This window comes from Camelus ferus, chromosome 17 (genome assembly GCF_009834535.1).
Source record: "Camelus ferus isolate YT-003-E chromosome 17, BCGSAC_Cfer_1.0, whole genome shotgun sequence".
In the NCBI taxonomy this organism is placed as follows: Eukaryota; Metazoa; Chordata; class Mammalia; order Artiodactyla; family Camelidae; genus Camelus; species Camelus ferus.
In genome coordinates this window covers 18,749,069-18,769,458 of record NC_045712.1, presented here as the reverse complement: position 1 = coordinate 18,769,458, position 20,390 = coordinate 18,749,069, and the positions used below count along the sequence as shown (strand labels likewise).

At 52.9% G+C, this 20,390-nt stretch overlaps 1 protein-coding gene across 2 annotated transcripts in view; it reads right to left on the bottom strand.

Moving 5' to 3' along the window:
- Positions 1–1,232: 1,232 nt before the first annotated feature.
- FAM3D (FAM3 metabolism regulating signaling molecule D) overlaps positions 1,233–20,390 on the bottom strand; it is a 47,358-nt gene continuing 28,200 nt past the window's right edge. Inside the window, exon 10 of one of the 2 annotated variants that reach the window (XM_006184840.3) lies at positions 1,233–19,776. In XM_006184840.3, the coding sequence (XP_006184902.3) occupies positions 19,687–19,776 (90 nt within the window). In that variant the 3' untranslated portion in view covers positions 1,233–19,686. The remainder of the gene's footprint in view (positions 19,777–20,390) is intronic. The other variant, XM_032458177.1, reaches the window with a different exon arrangement.

Sequence of the window (20,390 nt, the reverse complement as noted above, 5' to 3'; positions counted from 1 at the left end):
TCCTTTTCCTACGGGGTCTCCCGTGCACATGTGGAAATCTGTCAGCTTTTCTCCTGTTTATCTGTTTTAGGCTGATTTATTCCTCAGGCCCAGCAGAGACCCTGAGGGTGGAGGTAGGGGGTCTGCCTCCCCTCCAGGTGAGAGCGCACGTGCCCTCAGGCTCAGTGGTCCTCCTTCCAGACCAGCACCTGAGAGACTCGTGGGCAGTCTGGGATGTGCAAGGAAGTTCACAGGAACGTTCTCGTAGCGGCAAACGTTCTGGGAACAAGCCAAGTGTCCACGAACAGCAGTGTGGACAGATGATCATGGCATATTTATACAACAGCACAGTATTCAACCTGGCAGGTACCTCACAGATGCACACAACGAGGTGTGTGCATGAATCGCAGGAACATAGAGGAAATGAAAAAAGCAGTTTGTAGACAAATACACACACCCATCCCGTTTATGCAAAGTTGGATCTCAACAGCCTAGAACTGAGGGATGCGGTGACGATGTCCAGGAGGGAGAGTGGTAACCTCTGAGGGAGGAGGGCGGGGGAACACGGGCAGGGGCCCAGGGCCTCCCCAGGTGACAACAGCCGGGCGCCTTTTTCTGTAGCTAGTAGCTGCATACCCTGGTGTTTGTGGGCTGTGCTTTGTTACACATTATATGTGCACATTCTTTTGCATGTATAAGTAGTCCTTTGCAACTACTTAATATTTAATTGAAATGATTTAAAAAATTTAACAATTACAATAAAAAATTTTATCTATCCAAAAATCACCTCTGAGGAAGAATGTGACAGATATTAAGCAAGGACCAGTTTACTCTGTACTGGAAAACCCGAATCCAGTTATGTAAAAGGACCCAAGTGGGCATTTTGGAAGAAAGAAAAGAACTGACTTCAGGTGTGACCTCACCTGGGGCCCCCTTGGGGGAAGAGTGGAGGTTGGGTGTTCTTGGGAAGGTCCTGCCTGAATGAACTCTCAGGTCTGAGGATTTACAGCATAAGAGTGTGTTTCCCCAAAGAGGGGCTTCAAAGATGGGAAGGCTGTGGCTCCCAGATAAGGCACAGCTGGACCACCCTGACGAGATGGGCTGAGATGGTCCAGGTCATGCATCAGACTTGCTCTTCTTAGTGATGCTCCTGTGGGCGGAGCTCCTGGGACACCCTCTCTGCAGGACCGAGAGTTTCTTCGTGGTCACTTCATGGAGTTTGGGTGCCAGGGCAAATCTTGGACCTGCTACTTGGCAGAAACTACATCTCCATCTTCGTTTTGAGATCTTGCTCCTTCTCCCTTTGTTCCAGGGCTGCTGGGGGTAGAGGGCTTATGGTGATGGGGGTGGTGGGGGGAGGGGTGCTAAGACATCGGGAAGAGGCAGCGGGTCCTCGGGGACATATCCATGTCGACATCCACGCATTGTCACGGTAGACACTACAATTTGAATTTTCGATTTTCTGGTAGTTGATGGTGAAGGCCTATGTGAAGGGCTCCTTTTTCTAATTCCTGTCAGTCAGCCATTTATTGTGGCCTGTACTCTCTGTCTCCTGGGCTGACTTCGACTGTCCAGCGGCCCTGAGACTGGGCTGGGCTCTCTTCCATACCCTGGGCCTGAGGCAGCATCAGGCTCAGAGTGGATGCTCAGGGAATATTTGTGGAATGAAGGAGTGAGTTCCCTGGATGGTAGCTATGGATTCATTCATTCATTCGTTCCTCCTAGTCTGGGTCACCTAGAATCCAGAGTGAGTGACAGGTAAGGTCCCTGCCCTCATGGAGCCCATGTGCTGCTTGAGAAAGCCAGATGGGACATAGGTAAAGAAATAACCAAAGAAGGTCATCTGGACAGTGGCAAGGTCTGTGAAGCACCTGCAGGACTGGGGACCAGGATGGGAGTCCCTTAGCCGGAGGGTCAGGGATGGTCTCTCTGAGCTGAGAGCTGAAGGAGCCGGGTCACAGGAAGAGCCAGGGAAGAGGGCACCAGGCGGAGGGAACAGCAGAGACAAAGGCTCTGGGGTGGGGAAGAGCTTGGCTTGCTGGAGGAACATGTGGAGTCCAGGGTGGCTGGAGCAGAGAGTGAGAGTGAGTGTCTCCTGAGGCCAGGCCGGAGCGAGGTCACGAGGGCCTGGTGGTTGTGGATTTCCTTGTAACTGCTCTTGCAGGGATTTTACTCAGGGGATAGAGGATCCGATTCAGAATCAAAGCAGCTTGCTCTGGCTCTGCCATGTGGGAAGCCACTGCAGTGAACAGGAGCTGAAATGAACTGCAGGCCCCCGAGGGCAGCCGGCTCCAGCTAGAGTCACGCAGAACCTCAGGTGGCTGGTCCATCAGGGTGAGGGTCACGGTTATGTGTCCTCTCAAAAGACATGTTGAAATCCTAGCCCCTGTGCCTGTGAACGTCACCTTATTTGGAAACAAGGTCTTTGAAGGTGAAATCAAGTTAAAATGAGGTCGTTAGGGTGGGCCCTAAGCTAATAGGACTGGTGTCCTTTCAAGAAGAGATGAGACACAGACAGACACACAGGGAGAAGGCCATGTGACCGGCAGCAGCATCTACAAGCGACGGAATGACAAGGATTACCGGCAACATCAGAGGCTGAGAAGGCAGAGAACATTCCTCAGAGCCTTCAGAGGGAGCGTGGTTCTGCTGTCGCCTCGATTTCAGGCTTCTAGCCTCCCAAACTGTGAGGGAACACATCTCTGCTGTTTTCAGCTACCCAGTTTGTGACAGTTGGTTCCAGGCAGCCCTGGGGAACCAACACATCACTTCCCAGTGCCCGGTTGTGATCACAGTGTCCCCATGGGGCCTTCACAAAGGCTGACCACTTCAGGGCCCACAGGTCCCGATGGCAGGACTCCCCAGGAACATTTGCCACCTCGTACACTCCCAGATGACCCCCAGACACCGCTGGTTTTCGGCTGAGTTCCGTAGGTTCTATGTGTGACAGCCCTTGTGGGACGCCCCAGCCTCCATCCTGAGTTATCTTGGGAGCAAGATGTCACCAAGACCAGCCAGCCTCTCCCAGCTTCCCTGGGGCAGCCTCGCTGGTTGTTTTTGGCTCCTCTTAGATTTTAGATGAAGAAGAAAAGTTCCTGCCCTCACCCCTTCCCTCTGCCCCCGGGGCACTGAGATCTGATCTCTCACTGAAACAATGCCCCTCATTCATGTTGGCTTAGGAGACACAGTGTTCTGAAAGCAGATGCTGGGCCCCAGCGAGGGAACTGCTTTTGGGTTTCTGCCTTCTCAAAAGCCGGCTTTGGATATGGCCCCTCCTGCCCCACCTCCAAACCCTTTCATGATGGAAATGAAATTCTTTTGAACTTTAAGGCCCTTCTTCAGCGCTGCTCCCAGCGGGACTGCAGCCACCACTGGCCAGTAACTCTACCCAGCAGGGTGAAGATTTGTTCTGGCTGGAGATGCACAGTTTCATCCTGATGCTCAAAAAACAAGTCAGTGAGGAGAGGACGGCAGGTAGGGAGCCAGGTGGGTCTGCGTTCAACTCCCAGCTCTGGCACTTGCTGGCGGTGTGACCTTGGGCAGTGAATGCACGCCCCCTGAGTCTGGGGCTTTGCCTTGGCAAAGTGGGGGTGTTGATACCTTCGTGTGGGAGTTCAGTTATTGGAATGCTTTCTTCTTTTTCTTCAGGAAGCGCCCATTTTGCAGATGAGACAGAAGAAGGCCTGAGAGGATCTGTGACTCCTTAAGCTTCTGAACCACTTGGGGTGGTTTCAGTCCTTCTTGCAGGCGTAGGACAAAGTCTGGCCGTGAGGTGCGAGGTCCCTGCAAGCCCTTGGCTTCGGTGCATCGGTGGGGGATCTGAAGGCCACTTTGTGTGAACTCAGGGATCTCACCCAACCCTTTTGTGGCTGCAAAATGGAGGACACAACCCAAGCCTGCAGAAAGGGGCTAATGACATTGCCTGCGTGAGGTTCTGGCACAACATCCTTTGCAGGATGACTGTCTGCACCTCCCTTCTCTCCATCTCATTTTACCCTAAACCGGTGGATAGCACAGCCACCAGCTCTGCTTTGACAGGGGAGGAAACTCAGAGCCCAGAGAGAGAGACGGTCTTGTCCAGGGTCACTTAGGGCCTCTGAGGTCACGACTTTTTCATGTTAGTGAATGGGGAAGCTGGGACCAAGAGGAGGTGGCTGAAGAAAGGAAAAGGAACTGAAATAATGTCCTTCTCGCTACTGTCCATGAAAGACTTGCACCCAGCGGCCGTTTTGGCTCCTTCTCCCCTTTTCCTGTGTAGAGGCACTAGAACACCTGGGAGTGGAAAGGAGGCCAGGTGGGCACCAAAGGGTGGGGGGGCAGAGGGTCAGGTCAAGGGGACAGGCTTGGGGTGGCCTCATTTTGCTCCCAGGGGACTTTCTCTTTTCTTCTGTCTCTTGTGTCTCTGTCTCTGTGTCTCCTTCCCTGCCTTGATCTCTCTCACTTTCTTTTTCTCTCAGCTCTATTTTGCATAACTGAGCAAAAGAAAGAGCAAAAGAGGAGAATGTTCTCCTTGATCAGAGAGTCTGACGCAGTCCTCAGGTGGGATTTTTCGGAGGAGGGGGTGTGACAGGGCGAGGCAGCGCTGGGTGGGTGGGGAGGGGAAGACGAGGCCATTCGCACCTGCCCTCTGACAGTGCCAACCCCAGAACAGGGAGCTGGGAGGCCGTGTCAGGCTCGGGAAGAGTGGCTGGCAAACCCAGAGGGTCTTTCAGTTCCTGGGATGTGCCAGGGCCCCTCCGACCTCTAAGCCTTGGCAGAGGCTGTGCGCCCCCTGGAAACTTCTCCCAGCCCCCTGAGCTGGTTAACCCTCCTCAGTCTTCAGATCACAGCTGGGGCATCCCGGAGCCCTTCTGAGTGCTTCTCTCTTTGTGGCCCCCTCTGTGCCCTGGTTTCCTCTGCTTCCCCGCATCAGAGCACCCAGCACCTGCTCGGTCATCGCTGGTGACATTTCTCTCCTGCGGGGCTGTGCACCCTGAGGGCAGCGCCGGAGTCCTGTGCACTGGTCTGTCTCTGGTGCCAGGGACCCTGGGACTCAGTAGGTGCCCAGCCAACATTTGTTGTGTGAATGATGAATAATCAGTGAGGAATCTTGTATTTGGCCAGGACATTGTGCAGGTGGAAAGTCTGTGCCTGTGTGCGTGTGTGTGTGTGTGTGCGCGTGTGTGTGTGTGTGTGTGTGTACATGTGTGTTGCGCAGGTGGAGGCTGGGTGAGGAATGCGCAAATTTGGATCAGAGCCGTAAAGTTATTGGAAAGAGAGGAGGGGACCCAGCCCGTGTCCTTCCCACCAGCCCGAGCTTCTGTGAGGATCCTCCATGAGCTTGGCCTTCAACTCCTCCACCCTCAAGTCACTTTCATGAGGACCCAGCCTCCCTTTCTCCCTCCTTTCCTTCCTCAATTTACTGAGCATCTGCTATGTGCTAGATAATGGCAACCCAGTGGGGAGTCAAACACCAAACCCTTCCCTCGTGGATAAATCACAGAAGTAAATATGAAATTACGACTCCTGTCAGTGTGGTGGAGAGAGCTTGGAGAGAGTAAAGGGGTTTGTCCTAGTCTGCAGGACGGCGGTAGTGCCACCAGGTCCCTGAGGGAGCTTTACTCCCTTCTGACCTCCCTGGCTCCTTCCCAGCTATCCCTGCTAATCCTCCAGCTTCAGTAAAACGTGCGGGCTTAGTTGTGTAAACTCAGCTCTGAGACAATCTTGCCCTGCCCCCTGCTTATCTAAGCTTCTCGTCCTGTGTAGACATTTGAGGTCCACCCAGGGAATGGTTCTTAGAAGTGTCAGCTGAGCTGGCATCTTTCTTTCTTTCTCCTTCAATTTCTTTCCCTCCCAAGCTGGGCTTCCTGTAAAGATGGACAGGAACTTTTAGTCTTAGAAAAGGTGATTGAAGGGCTTTAAGTAATGGCACTGTATAATTATAAAACAACACCCCTGCATCTGGGTGGACCTAATCAGCACCTGGGCACAAGCCTCCACTGGCAGAGGAGGGGGTGGATTTCCACCCCTACTAACCCAAACACTCATTGCTTTTGTGCAGTGCCCAACCTGTACATCTGTTCGAGGCAGCCCTGGGTACTCAAATCCTGAACCCAGCTTGGGGAAATCAAGGGCAGAGGAGAACTAAAGCTCCACTTGGTGGCCTTGGGGAACAGGAAAACTGTGCCCTTTCCCTTCTCCCAAAGTTCACTCTGCCTGCCTTCAAATGCCTCATTCAGCAGCTGCCAGTTCACTCCCCCTCAACTCCTCCGCCCACCCTCTGTCTCTGGGCTTCCCCAGGGAAGAAGATTCAACTCTAGCTTTTTCAAGGGTTTCAGGCGAGGCCATTCTCAGGGTGGGGTGAATGAAGTAGGGAGGACAGTGTGTTTATGAATTTGCTCATGCTAGTGAGGAAAACATTCAGGGGCTTTCAAATCCGGTGGTGAATAGATGGAATAAAAGAGGGGCCTGGGACTGAGTGACAAAGTGCAGTGTTTGGAAAGCCGTGTTTACAATGCCAGCGTGTGTGCTGTGCCTAATCCCAGAATGCCCAAGAATGTGGCCCTCCATGGGTGTCCCCTGGCTGCCGCTAATGAATGGGGCTGGCTTTTTGGGCACGTGACCTCTGCAGTCACACAGGGTCTGTGTGCTTGGCTTAATGCTCTGCTATTGTCTTAGGATTCTTAATAATTTTTGAACAAGGGGCCTGCCATTTTCATTTTGCACTGGGTCCTGCTAAAGACAACATGACGAGGTCAGTGCCCTGAACTTCATCTCTGGGCTTCAGCTGAAAGATCTGGAAAGGTGCCCACATCCTCCCAAAGATAATTGGAATTTGTATTTTTACCATGGTTGGAGCGGGTATTGAGACACATTTAATCCAACCCCCTCAGTTCCCAGATGGGGAAACAGATTCAAAGAGGAAGGAATGTGCCCAGGGTTCTTCAAGTGTTTCCCGTTTAATCCTTACACCAGTAACACCAAAATGGGTAGTATTTTCACCCCCATTTTACAGATGAGGAAACAGATTTGGATGTCACCCAGTGAGCGCCAGAGCCTCAACTTAACCCTATAAGGCCTCTTGTCCCCTGGTGTCAGGGTCTCAGTGCTTTCTAAAGAACCCTGACCCTGACACATGGGTCTCAGTTTCCCCAGCTGTGTAAAGGGGGTCACAGGGTGGTGGGGTGGATTTGAGATAAGGATACAACCGCTGGCCCAAGTGAGGGATGTCAATGCAACCCCTCAGCCCTGCCACTTCCTCGCTGGTGACCTCTGAGCCTCAGTGTCCTGATCTGTAAAATGGGGATGAGAACACGGGTCACTACTGAGGATTACATGAGAATAAGCAAGGAGCATGCCTAGCTGAGTGTCAGGCAGGGCATGGGGCAGAGCCTGCCCCGAGGCCCAGAGATGCATCTCCAATACTGTGGCTCATCCAAGACTTGGGGCAACAGCCCCCGCCCTTCTGGGCTGGGAGGGTTGGAGGGAGCAGGTGAAAGCACGTCAGCCGCCCGGCGGCTGGCAAGGGTCGGTGCTCAGACACTAATATCCCTCCGCCCCCTCATCCTCCCGCACGCTTTGTGACAGGCTATCTGTCAGGTGTGCGGTCAGAACTTAATAGACACCTGGTCTGAGAACAATTACAGGAGCTGGTGTGCAGGTTCGGAGCCTGGAGCTCAGAGAAGGGCTGCACGTGTAGACAGCAGCCAGGACGGCCTGCCAGGCAGCCGAGGGGTGAGAGTGAAGGCTGAGAGGCTGAGAGGCCGGAGTGATGCTGGGAGACCAGGGCTCAGCAAGGAGCCTGCTGGCAGGACCAGATCTCTGCTTTTGTTGGGGGTGAGGAGGCGTGTCCTCTCCCTCACTCCCCACGGGCTCCTAACAGCCTTCTCCACTTGTCCATAAGCCTTCCCTTCTGGGCCCAGGAGTCCCGGGGGAACCCAGTGGCAGACGCCCCATGGCACTGAGGAGTAGGGTGCTTGGCCTCATTCTCTTCAGAGGACCAGTCTGAGGTGGTGGGCCAAGTGGGGCCGATGTGTTGGCACATGTGGTCCTCATGCCCCTCGGCTGGGGCCCAGGGAGCAGCAACCCTCCCTTGGGCCTGGGCTAGGGGAACCCACCCAACATTGGTGGGAATAATGGTTCAGGGAGCCAGCTGGGCCCAGCCAGATGTGTTCCTTTTGGGTTCTGTCAGAATGAACACTTACTTTCAGAGCTATTTATCAAAATTTGCCATATTTCCTGTATTTTTTCCCTTTTGTTTCAGCCAAGGAAACTTTCTTCTAATGAAGAGGGATGCAAAGCAATGAGCCTCTTGGCAGACATCACCAGAGTCTGTTCAGGGAAGTGAAAAACCCAGGGGTGCCAAGCTTGGAGAAATGTTTTAGAGAGCACTCGGTGCCCAAGTCTTCCAGGGGTTAGGCTGACGATTTGGGGATGCGGCCAGCCCCTCTCTGCTGAAGCCCTGCCTGCAGCTTCTAGAGCAGCAGTAACAATACCACCCACCATCCCCTGAGCACCTACTATGTGCCACACCTCACTGCATCCTAGCGAGGAAGGTGGAACCATTCCCCCACCGGACAGCTGAGGAAACCTGAGGCTCAGAGAGGTGGGATTTAAGCAGCGTTCTGCCCGCCCAGGAGCCTACCTTCTTAAGCAGCGGCAGTGGAGTTCAGTGGCTGAGAGGTCAGGCTCTTTCAACTGCCTGCTTCAAGTCTCGGCGCCACTGCTTACTAGCTGGGTGGCCTGGAGCCTCTTGTTACATTTCTCCATGCCTTTGATTGTTTGGGTAATAAAATACCCGCCTCCAAGAGCTGTTGGAAGAGTCAATGAGAAAATTGGTGCAAAAGCTGTAATGCACGTAAGCTGTTATAGGCAATATTTTCTTTTAAGTATCAGCGTATCGTTTAGTATCTTTTTTGTAGCATCAGCCCCTTGAAGGGTAGAATTAAGATCGTGGCCTGGGGTACTAGGCTTGTGTAGGAACAGCCCACGGAAGCTTGCGGACTTGGAGGAGGGACACTGACTGCTGACCGGGGCTGAGGACTGAGTGCCAGGACCCTATTCGTCTCTGTCAATCTTCAGCTGGTGTCGGAGGCCCGTGGGAGTTGCTTTTCCTGGACCCTTTGCTGCCCAAGGACCTGTGACCTCCCTGTCACAAGGATTTAAAACAAGGCCCCATCCAGGACATGGTGCCTGCACTCATCCTATAGAATCAACGCATGCCCAACTGGCCAATGTCTGTAGCTTCTGGAATGTTACAGACAGTTAGGGACATTGCCTTCATGTATTGAAAATACCTTCATTTGATCCTTGCAAAAATCCTGAGAGTGGCCTGAGTGCCCACTTTGCAGATTAAGAAATGTAGAGTTCAAGGGAAGTTCATAACTTGCTTAGGACAAACAGAAGCAACAATGTCTGTGTTTTGACTCTTGGTCCAGTACTCTTTCTGCTACACCCTTGAACTTTTCAGTTTCCTTCCGTTCTTTCTGTTCACACCATGGTCACAGGCACCAACACCTCTCCTTCAGGGTGGGGCGTTATGATTAAATGCCCAGCATTCATCTTACCCTCTCTCTCGTTGAGTTTTGGGGGGATGACATTGGGGGATTGATCTCCTGCCCCAAGCGTCAATCACACGGTCCCACGTCCATCCTTTGCCAGGAAAAGCTTCAGGATTCCAGGCAAAGCCAATGTCTTTGGCATTTCCCAGGGGACAAGGGTGATTTAGTTTGAGCCATGGAATTCAAGGGAACCTTGGCTGCCAGTTTCTAGGAAAAGTCCTGGAGACATTACTGAGCCACTGGATTTCCATTTAGGGAACCCAATACATTTCCTTATTGTTGAGACCAGCTGGGGTTGGGTTTTCCTTGCAGCAGACAGCATTTTAAGTAAAATCCAAGTTATGGGGATTTCAGCAGCTGTCTCCAACCTGGAGTCCTCATTCACAGTCCCCACGCTGCAGCTGGAGATGGTCCTGACACTCGTCTGATCAGTCAGCCCTTCTCTACTGTCACATGGGCTATTCCCACCTACCATTATTTGCTTGTCTATCTGTCACCCCAACTCACAGAGAAGGCCATGAGGGCAGGGACCATGCCTTTCTGTCCTTGGCCTAGCTCCCAGCACAGGGCAGGGGTACCCAGTTAATATTTTTATGGGGGAAGCTGGGGCGGGAGTGAATGAAGACACAGTGGACAGAGTTAGGTACCAGGAGACAGTGCACTTAGTGGGCAGGAGCCATCTCCAAGGGGCAGCTCATGGTGGAAATGCCCTGGTCCTGGCTGCATGGCCCTGTGCAACACCTTCCCCTCTCTGGCCTCAGTCTCCCCAGCTGTACAGTGGGAAGGGGACTGGACAACAGCACCAAGGGTTTTCCAGGGCTGTTATTTTATGATGATGATTAATCCATAACTGTGGGAGGGGGTCTAGGAAGCCCCTGAGGACGGTAGATGAATGTTCTGGGACAAACCAGTGAGAGAATAAATGTGTGGGTGATGGGAATTATGTTCCATACAGCAGGCTTGTTACACACAGAGGTCAGTGGGGCTGTCACCTCCAGGAAGAGAGAGAGGTGGGTATGTGGGGGTTAGGTGGGGTAGTCCACAGATGGAGGACCCTCTAGAGGGGGCCTGGCCTGGGCTTGCTCACGGCCTTTGCTCCAGGCCCACTCACCATTGACCAGCTGAGGAAAGCACGTTTGCTGGGCCTCGGCTCCTTCATCTGCCATTGGGTGTGATGCTGATGTCCTCATTGGCTCAAAGAAAGGGTTGTGAGGCTCAGAAGAGGATGCAGGTACAAGAGCATCCATTTCAGGGGGAGATGGTATTGACGGAGTGCCTCTTTTACTCCAGGCCTGATATCATTTAGATTTTACAACAACAACAACCTGATGAGGATTACTGTTGTTTATTGAGGTAGAATCTGAGACTCAGAGAGGTGTGGTGGCTTGTCCAAGGTCACAGAGAACTGTGGAGGAACTGACTCAGGCCTGTTTGGCTCTAAAGCACATGTTCCCAATCACTGTGCCTTGCTGCCTTCTCCCTGGGGCAGGGCTTTTCCCTGAAGGGAGGGGAAGGGGCTGGGCCCGGGGATAGGCAAAGCTTTCAACCTGGGGGCTAGTTCTGACTGGCTAGTTGGGGAGTCCTGGGATGCTGTGTTGAGGAGGATTTCGAGGCTGTCTAGACTTAGTGGGAAAGTGTGCAGGGATTGATTTGTGATGTCTGACATGGGTGAGGGAATAGGGAGAGGCAACACACAAGCTATATTTTGCCATTCCTGGGCTAGACCTTGCTAGGGTCTTTTCTAGGCTTGGGAAGCTGGCCTCCAAGATGAACTCCCACATTCATGTTCAGCAAAGACAGGACCTAGAGGCTGAGCCAATCATCCTCTGAGGGAGGGAAGAGGAAGGAAGAGTGCTCCCCAAAGAGGGGATTGGTTGGGGCCAGGGCTTAAGGCTTGGCTGGGAAGGTGGCTCTAGGACTCCTAGTGGCTGTGTCAGATCATCCAGCTGCAGGGACTGCAGGTGACCCACACTGACCCCTGCAGGCAGGAGGAAGCACTGCAGGAGGAAGTGACAGCGCCAGGAATCCAAGCTTTTAGGGCCATGCTCTTGGGGGTGCTGAAGGGAGACAGGAGCTTCCAGGCCTGACCCTGCCTATGAAACAAAGGGAGATGGGAAGCAGACCCTAGGGGTTATTCAGCCCAACACTCCCATTTTGCAGATGGGGGAACTGAGGTCCAGAGCACTTTCTCCATGGGATCCATGATGTGTTTTTCTTTACATTTGAAAAATATGGGATGGGCTAGGTTGGCAGGAAGTTTGGAGTCAAGCAGAAGGGGGTCAAAATTCTTCCCTTTTCTTCACTAGCTGCATGACCTTGGCTAGGAAATCACATCTTGCCTCTGAGTCTCAGGTCCTTGCCTTTAATGTAATAGGTCAGCACAGGTTGTTTGAGGATTACCGCCTCCGTGTATTGGGGCCCTCTGGGTGTCAGGCAGCGTGCTAAGCACTTTACTGGCATCATCTCACAGAACCTCCCACGAGATGGGTACCAGCCCTACTTTACAGATGAGGAGCTGGGATTCAGAGGGGCCAAGTTCCCCACCACAGTAAGTAGGCGGAGGAGCTGGGACTTGGGCAGCCTGACCACACTGCTGGGATCACAGTCCTGGCCAACGTGGGCTGTAACCACGGATGAGAATCACCCGAGAGCTGGTGAATAGAGTCCCGATCCCTCTCCAGAGACTGTGACCCAGGAGGCCTGGGTGGGCCCTGAGAGGGTGACTGTTCAACAAGCCCCCTCTCACCCTCCATCTCTAATGCTGACACAGGGGGTCTACAGACCTCGTTTTCAACGCCGCACTGGCTGTGCTGCCTGTAACATCCCCCAAATGAGATCCCAGACTTAGAAGGTGGTGGACAGCAATATGAAGAGAAGTCTATCAACAACAGATCATAGCTTGCATATAGCCCACTATGTGCCGGGCACTCTATCAAAAGCTTTACATCTTTAAATTCTTTTCATTCTCACTACAGACTTCTGAGGTAGTGACCACACTATTGTCCCCATTTCACAGGTGAGGAAATGAGTTACGGAAAACATCAGCAACTTGCCCGTCACCCTACATCTGGTAACAACTGGTTAGCCAACTTAATTACAATGATCACCATTCCTTTTCTTGCTGTTGCATCCACCTGTGCCGAGGTTCCCTGGTGCGTGAGGTGGGCGGGGGCAGGGGTGGTGGTCAGGGAGCCTGTATGCAGGGAAGTAAAGAGGCGGGTGTATAAGACCAGGGAGCCTGAGAGATTGGGCAACTCCAGGTCTGTTTCAAAGAGGGAGAGATCAGACACTGTCCAGGCCCTAGACCCAGCCAGGTTTCTAGATGCAAATTTTGCTGTGGGCTCAGGGAGGAAGGCTGGTGGGCAGTGACCGGGGAGAGGGCTCCGAGGAGCTGGCGGTGGGCGAGGGCTTCCCCCTGGTAGATCCAAGCTCCCTCCCTGTGTCCAGGGCCCCAACAGGACCCTTGGGGCACCTACCTTCTTCCCTTGGGCAGCTCCCATGGCATGAAGCAGGCACCAGGCCTGGGTGGGCCTTGGGAGCCAGGCTGGGGGGTCCTCCCTGCGGTGCTGGTCTCAGGAGCTGGGGCCCGAGGGGTTCCCTGGGCCAGGGCCCCCCCGTCCTTTGGTGGCTCATTCTCCGCAGGCACAAAGGTGGCTTTCACAGCTGCTCCTAAGCTGGGCTCTCCTCAAACAGGCTTAGGGTGATTAAGCCTGACAGAGGGGCCCAGTGTCCCCAGGCGGCCACATGCCCTCCTGGGGTCCCTTGTGGCTCCTCACGTCTTGACCCCTGCCTCTCTCAGGAAGGGAAACTGAGGCAGCTGGGGTCGAGGAGAAGCAAAGCAGTCCTCTCACCCCGCGGCCAGCAGCTCCGTGCAGTGGTTGACCTCTGGCTGACCCGGCAGGCAGGCCCGGGCCTTCTCCCCAGCTGACAGGCCCAGACACTGGAGGCTGGTGGGGTGGCCCGGATTGGGGAATCAGACCGGCTTGCGTGGAGATGGAAACCTCAGGCTGCACAGCCCCATAAATAATAGATCCTAGAAGGCACTCGGGGTTGGCGTTCTCCCGGAGCAGAGACGCTGAGAGCAGAACACTTCATTCCATGGGGCAGCAGTCCAGGCAGGGAGGCTGGAGGGCGGCTGGTCTGGGCTCAGACCAGGAAAATATCTGGGGGCCAGATTCCAGGCAGGGGGCCAAGTTCTCAGCATCCCCCAGCAGTCACCCTCCTCCTCATTTCCATCCCCTTTCTGCTGCTTGTCACTAGCAAGGAGCAAGATTAAGGCTGGAATCACCTTGGGCTGGAGTCGTAGCTCTGTTCCTCACAGCTGTGTGATCTGGGGACGTGATTTGCCCTCTCTGAGCCTCAGGTTCTTCATCTGTATGTGTGGGGTCAGATAAGCATACCACACAGGGCTGCTGTGAGGCCTGAGAGGGAAGGTGTGTGCAGCTGAAGCCATCATCTTGTTAAAGCACAAATCAGATCATGTCATTCCTTGTTTTATAATCTTTCTCTTGATCAATGCGGGATGGCAGTGGCCCCACCCCATGGGGCTGGAAGGATGAAATGAGGTGATTCACATAAAGCTCTGAGCAGAGGAACTGGACAACAGCAATTCTCCACCGAGTTTAGATGATGCTGTTATGCTAATAATACTGATGGTTAACCCACTGCCCACTGGCAAGTCCCAGGTAAACACTTTGATTAAGCACAACACCCTTTCCCAAGAGCTGGGTGGGTGGGCAGACCTTGGCACCCTTCCCTTTCCTCCAGCACAGTGATGATTTATAACACAGATGGTTTATGAAATGGCAGTTGGTGGTGAAGAGTGAAGGATTAGGTGTTCTAGATCTGATTCTCCCATAGAATTAAAACCCCAAGGTTCACAAGGTCTGATCAGTCAAGTCTTGCTTGTTTCTTGGACCTCATTTCTCACACCCTTCTCTCCCAAACAGCTTCTGGTCCTACCTCTCTCCCCCTCACCTCAGAACATTGGCACTTGCACCTCTCTCTGCCTGAAATCTCTCTCCCTTGACTCCATTTTTTGATCTTTTCATGATTATTTTCTCTTTATCTTTTAGGCTCGATTATCACTTCCTCAGAGAAGCCTCCCCTGACTTCCTATGCAGAGGACCCTCTAGGCTCTCTGTTTATTATGTTTTCCGGGCACTTATCAGAAACTGAAACTATACTGTTTCTGTGTTTATTGTTTGTCTTCTCACCAGGCTCCACAAAGGCTGGGGCCTGGTCTATCTTATTCATCAGTTTCCCCTTGAGTCTAGGATCGTGCTTGGCACGTTGCAGTCACTCAGTAAATATTGGTGGAGTGGCTAGATCAATGATGCAGGGTTAGATGAAACAGTCTAAGTATGCAGAGTGCATAACACGCCCTGAGTCATCGCAAGTGCTCCCTGCGTGGCAGTGATCAATACTGCTGTTGTTGTTGTTACTGTATTTTCTCCAACGCCCTTACCCCCTCTAGCCAAGCAAAAGTGTGACTTCTTCCTTCTGTTGTTTCTCCTGGGTCCAGCCCCTGCCTCAGCTGCTCCCTGTTCCAATCATGGCAGGGGTACAGCTTCTGATTTCCTGCAGCAAGGAGAGTGTCCACAAAATTGGAAAGAGCACTGACTAAACTGGCAGTCAGCCAGAGCAGTAAAAATGCCTTAAGTCAACCCTGAAGATCAAACTTCTTTGGCAGCCGTCCCATCATTATCCACTGGCTTGGCTTTTGGTGGGATAGGAAGAGAGAAAAGGAATTTTACACATTTGTTAATTTTTCCCCATCTGCTTGGAATCCTGCTGAAATAAGGCTTAAGGCTGCACTGAAAGGCCTTAATTGGCTAAAGGGCTGAACCTGGCTCCCGGCAGGATGTGGGTCTGACATTTCAGACCCCGTACCACGGGCAGAAGGAACGGGGTGGTGGCCCCGGAGCCTAGCACAGGGCCTGGCACAGGGGAGATACCTGGAACACAGACACAGATGATTTACAAAACGATAGTTGGTGGTGAAGGGTCAGGACCAGCTGTTCCAGATGCAGCTTTGCCCAGTCTCACTGTGTGGCCTTGACACAGTGCTTAGCCTCTCTCTCCATCTGCAAAATGGGGATAAACATCTGCATCTTCTTGGCCCACAACCTTGTAGAAAAAAAAGAAAGACTATGAAATATGGGAGGGTTTTGAAAAGAGGAGTTCTAAATCTCTCAAACCCACCCCTCTCCAGCTCTTCGAAAGAATGAAGGTAGATGGTGAGAATGTTGACACAGAGGGTCTGAGCAATTTTCAAATGTCTTCAGAGACATTCAGGAAGAGGAGGAAGGGGAGGGAGAGGAGAAGGGGGAGGGTAGAGGGTGCTGGAAAACACCATTTACCTAGAGTAGTTTTAAGGCAAGTGTTTCTGATGAAGAATCTGTTTCCTATAGTGATGAAGTTAGACTGGGATTCCAGCCCTTATTCTGAGTTTCCTTAACTGTGTGACTTTGGACAAGACACTTGACCTCTCTGAGCCTCATTTTCCTTATGTGTAAAAGGGGTAACAGTGATTCCCCACCTCAAGGGGCTGTGAGGATGAAATGAGGTAATTCGTGTAAAGCTCTGTGCAGAGCATTTTTGGACAACATATTTGGACAACTTCCATAAAAGTTAGGTACTGCTGTTATGATGCTGTTAATAATAGTAGTGGTAAGTCAACTGCCCACTGGCAAGTCCCAGGTAACCAGTCCATTTAGCATAACACTTTTCCCAAGAATAGGGTGGATGGGAAAAACCTTACCACTCTTCCCTTTCTAGCTTGGGCTGCCACCTACTGGCGAAGGTCAGAATTACACTACTGGAAAGACCTCGCTGTGGCTGAGGGAACAGATACATCCCTTCCCCTCATCACCGCATCTTGCTCCAGGGAGAGAGGAGTGGCATGTTGATGGGCAGTAGGTAGGGAAATACAGCCCCAAGTTCTGCGGTCACGAGTACCCTGCAGAGGTTTCTGAAGGCTTGTCCGCTCCAATGATGTGAAAATCAGTCCCCAATCTTGTCCGTTCTACTTCCTGAATATCTCTGAGACTGGTCTCCTTTATCCACCCCCATGCCATCCCCTGGCCAGGCCACCACCCTCTCTCCCTGGATGACACAGCAGCTTCCTCACTGGCCGCCCTTCCTCCACTCCCTTCTCTACACAGCAGTCAGGAGGAATTTTTTAAAAACTGCAAATCCGATCATGTCACTCCCAGCTTAAATGTCTCAGTTTGCCCCAGGACAAAGTCCAAGCTGCTTTACCCAGCCCACAAGGCCCTTCAGGCTCTCATCCCTGCCCTCTCAGCCCTTGGCACTGACCCTCTACCCCTTCCAGGCCTCATTCATACTGTTGCCTTGCCTGCCACAATCCTCCCTCCCATCTTAGCCTGGTGAACTCCTACACATTCCCAAGGCTTAGTGTGGATGCTGCTTCCTCCAGGAAGCCTTCCCTGATCCTGCAGTCTTTCCCCCAACAAAGTCCTCATCAAGTCTTATTGCCTCTTGATCTGAGTCCCTGCAGACTATGAGCAGGAACTGGTCTGGTTTTCTTCCCTGAGGTACCCCCAGTAAGTAACCAGTTCCTGACACACAGCAGGTGAGGAATGACTGCTGAGTGTAGAAACAGACTCTTAGTGGGTAACAGACTCAATGATATAGACTCAACTCTCTACAGCCATTTTTTTGGACTCTCTGTCCTGCCCCGATCCTGGGCTGACCTGGGGGTCCCTATAGTGGCCACAATTCTCTGAAGATGATGTTGAGAGTCTGGTGGGGTGTTTGCCACTTTGTGATACCCACCCCAGTGAGGCCCAGGGTGGTTGGCTTTCTTTTGACTGTCATCTCTGTGGTGGGTTTTGGTGGTACAAATGATGGTCTATTGGGCTCGTCTTCCCATAACCTTATTTGGAGGATGTGCCCACTGAGCCCTGTCCCTGGTCGAGGAAGGGGAGGCAGGACGGGGCACGACCCACACTCAGCCTGGTGTTCCCCAGCGTGCTGCAGCACACGGCCTCCCCCGCAGGCTCCACGTGGCAGCAGCAAGTGCAGCTCGTGCAGCTCCCTCACTCTGACCTTTAAGGACAATTCCTGCAGACAGGGTGGTCTTGTCTCCCAGCCCAGGCCCACGCTCAGGCCCATCCAGCTGGCCACGCCCAATGCCTCTCCTAGGATGGGTCCTCCAGAAGCCGACTTTGGGACGAGGATCTTGTGTAGGTGATTTATTAAGGACTGGCCCCTGGGTGACACAGGTAAGGGAGTCGGGGAGCAGGACTGGGAATGGGGAGCAACCAAGCAAAGGAAAGCTTTCAGGTGAAGTCTCAAAGGGACAGGGAACTCTGGAGTGTAAATCACCTCTCACGGCTGCCCTGCCCCAGGACAGACAGCTGGGCTTTTTCACAGTCCCAGCCAGGCAGCCATCATCTATGGACCATCCTGGGCTGATGTGAACTCTGGCACTTCCTGGCCTCTCTGTACCTGGACACAGAGAAGGTTCGAGTAGCCCAAGGGCAGTTCTCCAGAGAAGCGTGCAGACTGACCAGTCTCAGCACAAGCTGGGAGAGGGGACGCGGCTGGGGCACCAACGGTCTCACTGCGCTGCCTTTGCAAGCTTCCCGTCTCCAGGAGACGCTTCCTCAATTCTCTGATTCAGCCTTTTGACATTTTCCTCAGCCAAGATGGCTCAAGTCGTCTGTCCTGTCAGGCTTTCAGTGTTGATCTTGACCCGCTGCAACTGCAGCCCCTGCAGCAGCCCCCCCCCCCCGGGCCCTGTTGAAGGTTCCCACTCTCTGCGCTTCTCTACCCCAGGTCCTCCTGGCCCAGTGGAAGCCCTGCCTGTCCCCAGGGCTTGGGAATGGACTTCAGCTGCTGCTGTTCCACTGCTCAGGGCATCTGCACCAGCAGCACGGGAGTCTTCTCCACGAAGAACTGCAGAAGCCCCAGCACTGGTGCCTTCTGCTCCCAAGCCCCCTTCCAGGATTTGGTCTGCTCCCTGGCCCCAGCCCTTCTCAGAGAGTCTAGGCAGCTTCTTACCACCACATCCCTTGGGCCACACCACTTCAGTGGCCTCCAGTGGCTGGTACTGACATCTCTTGGCTAAGGACCCTTTCCCACTGCAGGGCAGATGAAAAGCACCTAGGAATTCACAGCAGTCCCAACCCCAGCAGCCCCTCAACAATGGGAGTTGGTGTATAAGTACCCCAGCTCCCTCACCTCTAAGAGCTCTCTGAGGGGCATGTTCTACACTGATTCCTAGGGGTTCTCCCTGGGATTAAGTTCCACTCACCCACAGCAGTAGCTGAGGTGACAACGCACCACTTACTGGGATGTCTCACTTCCCCACTCGCTAAGGGTGTTTTCTAGAATCACCTCCCAAATAAATGACCTGCATTCAAATCCTTATCTCGGGGGCTGCTCCAGGGAGAACCCACATGGAGACAGCCAGTATGTTCTCCCCGAAGCCCTTCTGTCTGGCTGTTCCTTCTAGCCTTTCTCAGATCTCACTTCCTTCCCTTCTCCAACTCTGGAATTTCTCCAGCTCTCCTTCAAACAGCAGGTGAAGACAGTGTTCTCTGTGTCTGGTCCTCTGGCTCTCTCTGTTTCTGTGAGTCTTACACCTCATGCTGGGAACCATGGATTTTTCACACCTAAATGAAATCCCTATGAAGTCGACCTCCTTTCCTGCTGCCTAACCAGGTGCTTGAAGCTGTCACCATCCTGTCGGAACTCGCGGCCAGAGCAAACCCAGTCTAGACCATTCCCATCCAGGGGAAACACTGCACATCGAGGGGTGGGAGAGATCGTTCAAAATCAGCAAAAATAACATTTAATTGTGCTCAGGTTGGGGAATTCTGTCCTGTCCTTCCTCGGGAGCAATCCAGCCGTCCCTGAGGGAAAGCACACCTGTTCTCTCCACAGACAGCCGGCTCCGGGAGGACCCTCTGAGGCTGGCCACCTCTAGGGGTGATTTCTTCACCCAGGGAGGGTTTTGTTTCCAAGGGAGGAAGCCCGCATAGTGTTCAAGGACCGTTGGCACCTTTGACATTGCTGCTCCCACTTCTCCTCCACTGTCCTTGCTCCTGCCAGTCCAGCTCGCAGTGACTCCGGGCTCTGACTCCTAAGTCAGGCAGGAGCATCCTTGGGCCCTGGCCCAGGAAGAGCCGCAGCTGCCCTAGTATACCTTCTGGGGCACACAGCCCTCCAGCTCCAGCAGCTCTGGCCAGCCATCATATTTGTTCGTGTCTGGGCTGTTCTTTAAGAACTAGAGAGAGAAGAGAGACACTGACAATGGGGGAGGCTGTTTGGGACTCACATCTGCATTTGCATTGTGGAGGAGGAGGAGGAGAGGGTTGGTTATTTCTAGCCCATTTCACAGATGGGGAAACTAAGGCTGAGGGGCCCTGCCACTTACCCAACATTTCAGAGGTGGGATCAGAACCTAGTCACTGCCTGCTATGCCCTGGCTGGGCGGGGGTGGGGGGGCACCAAGCATGGGTAGGGAGCTTAGGGAGCTTTAGCCTCTCTCCCAAATTCTCCACCAGCCCCTCTAGGACATCCCAAATGATAATCATAACAATAACAATGACGAACATAAAAAGAAGCATCCTAGCAACTCATGAGTGCTTGCTGTATGTCAGGCATCAAGTGCCTTATGTATTTAATCCTCACAAGAGTCCTAAGAAGTGCATACTATTATCATCCCACCTTACAGATGCGGAAACTGAGGCACCGAGGGCCAAAGTAACTGTTTATGGCCACCCAGTTGGCTAGTGGCAGAACCCCTGTGTAATATTAATTACTATATAAACATATAAAGAGAATAAAAATCAGTTAAGATTGTGTTTCAAATGCTCAGGCTTAGTTTATGGAAGAAAG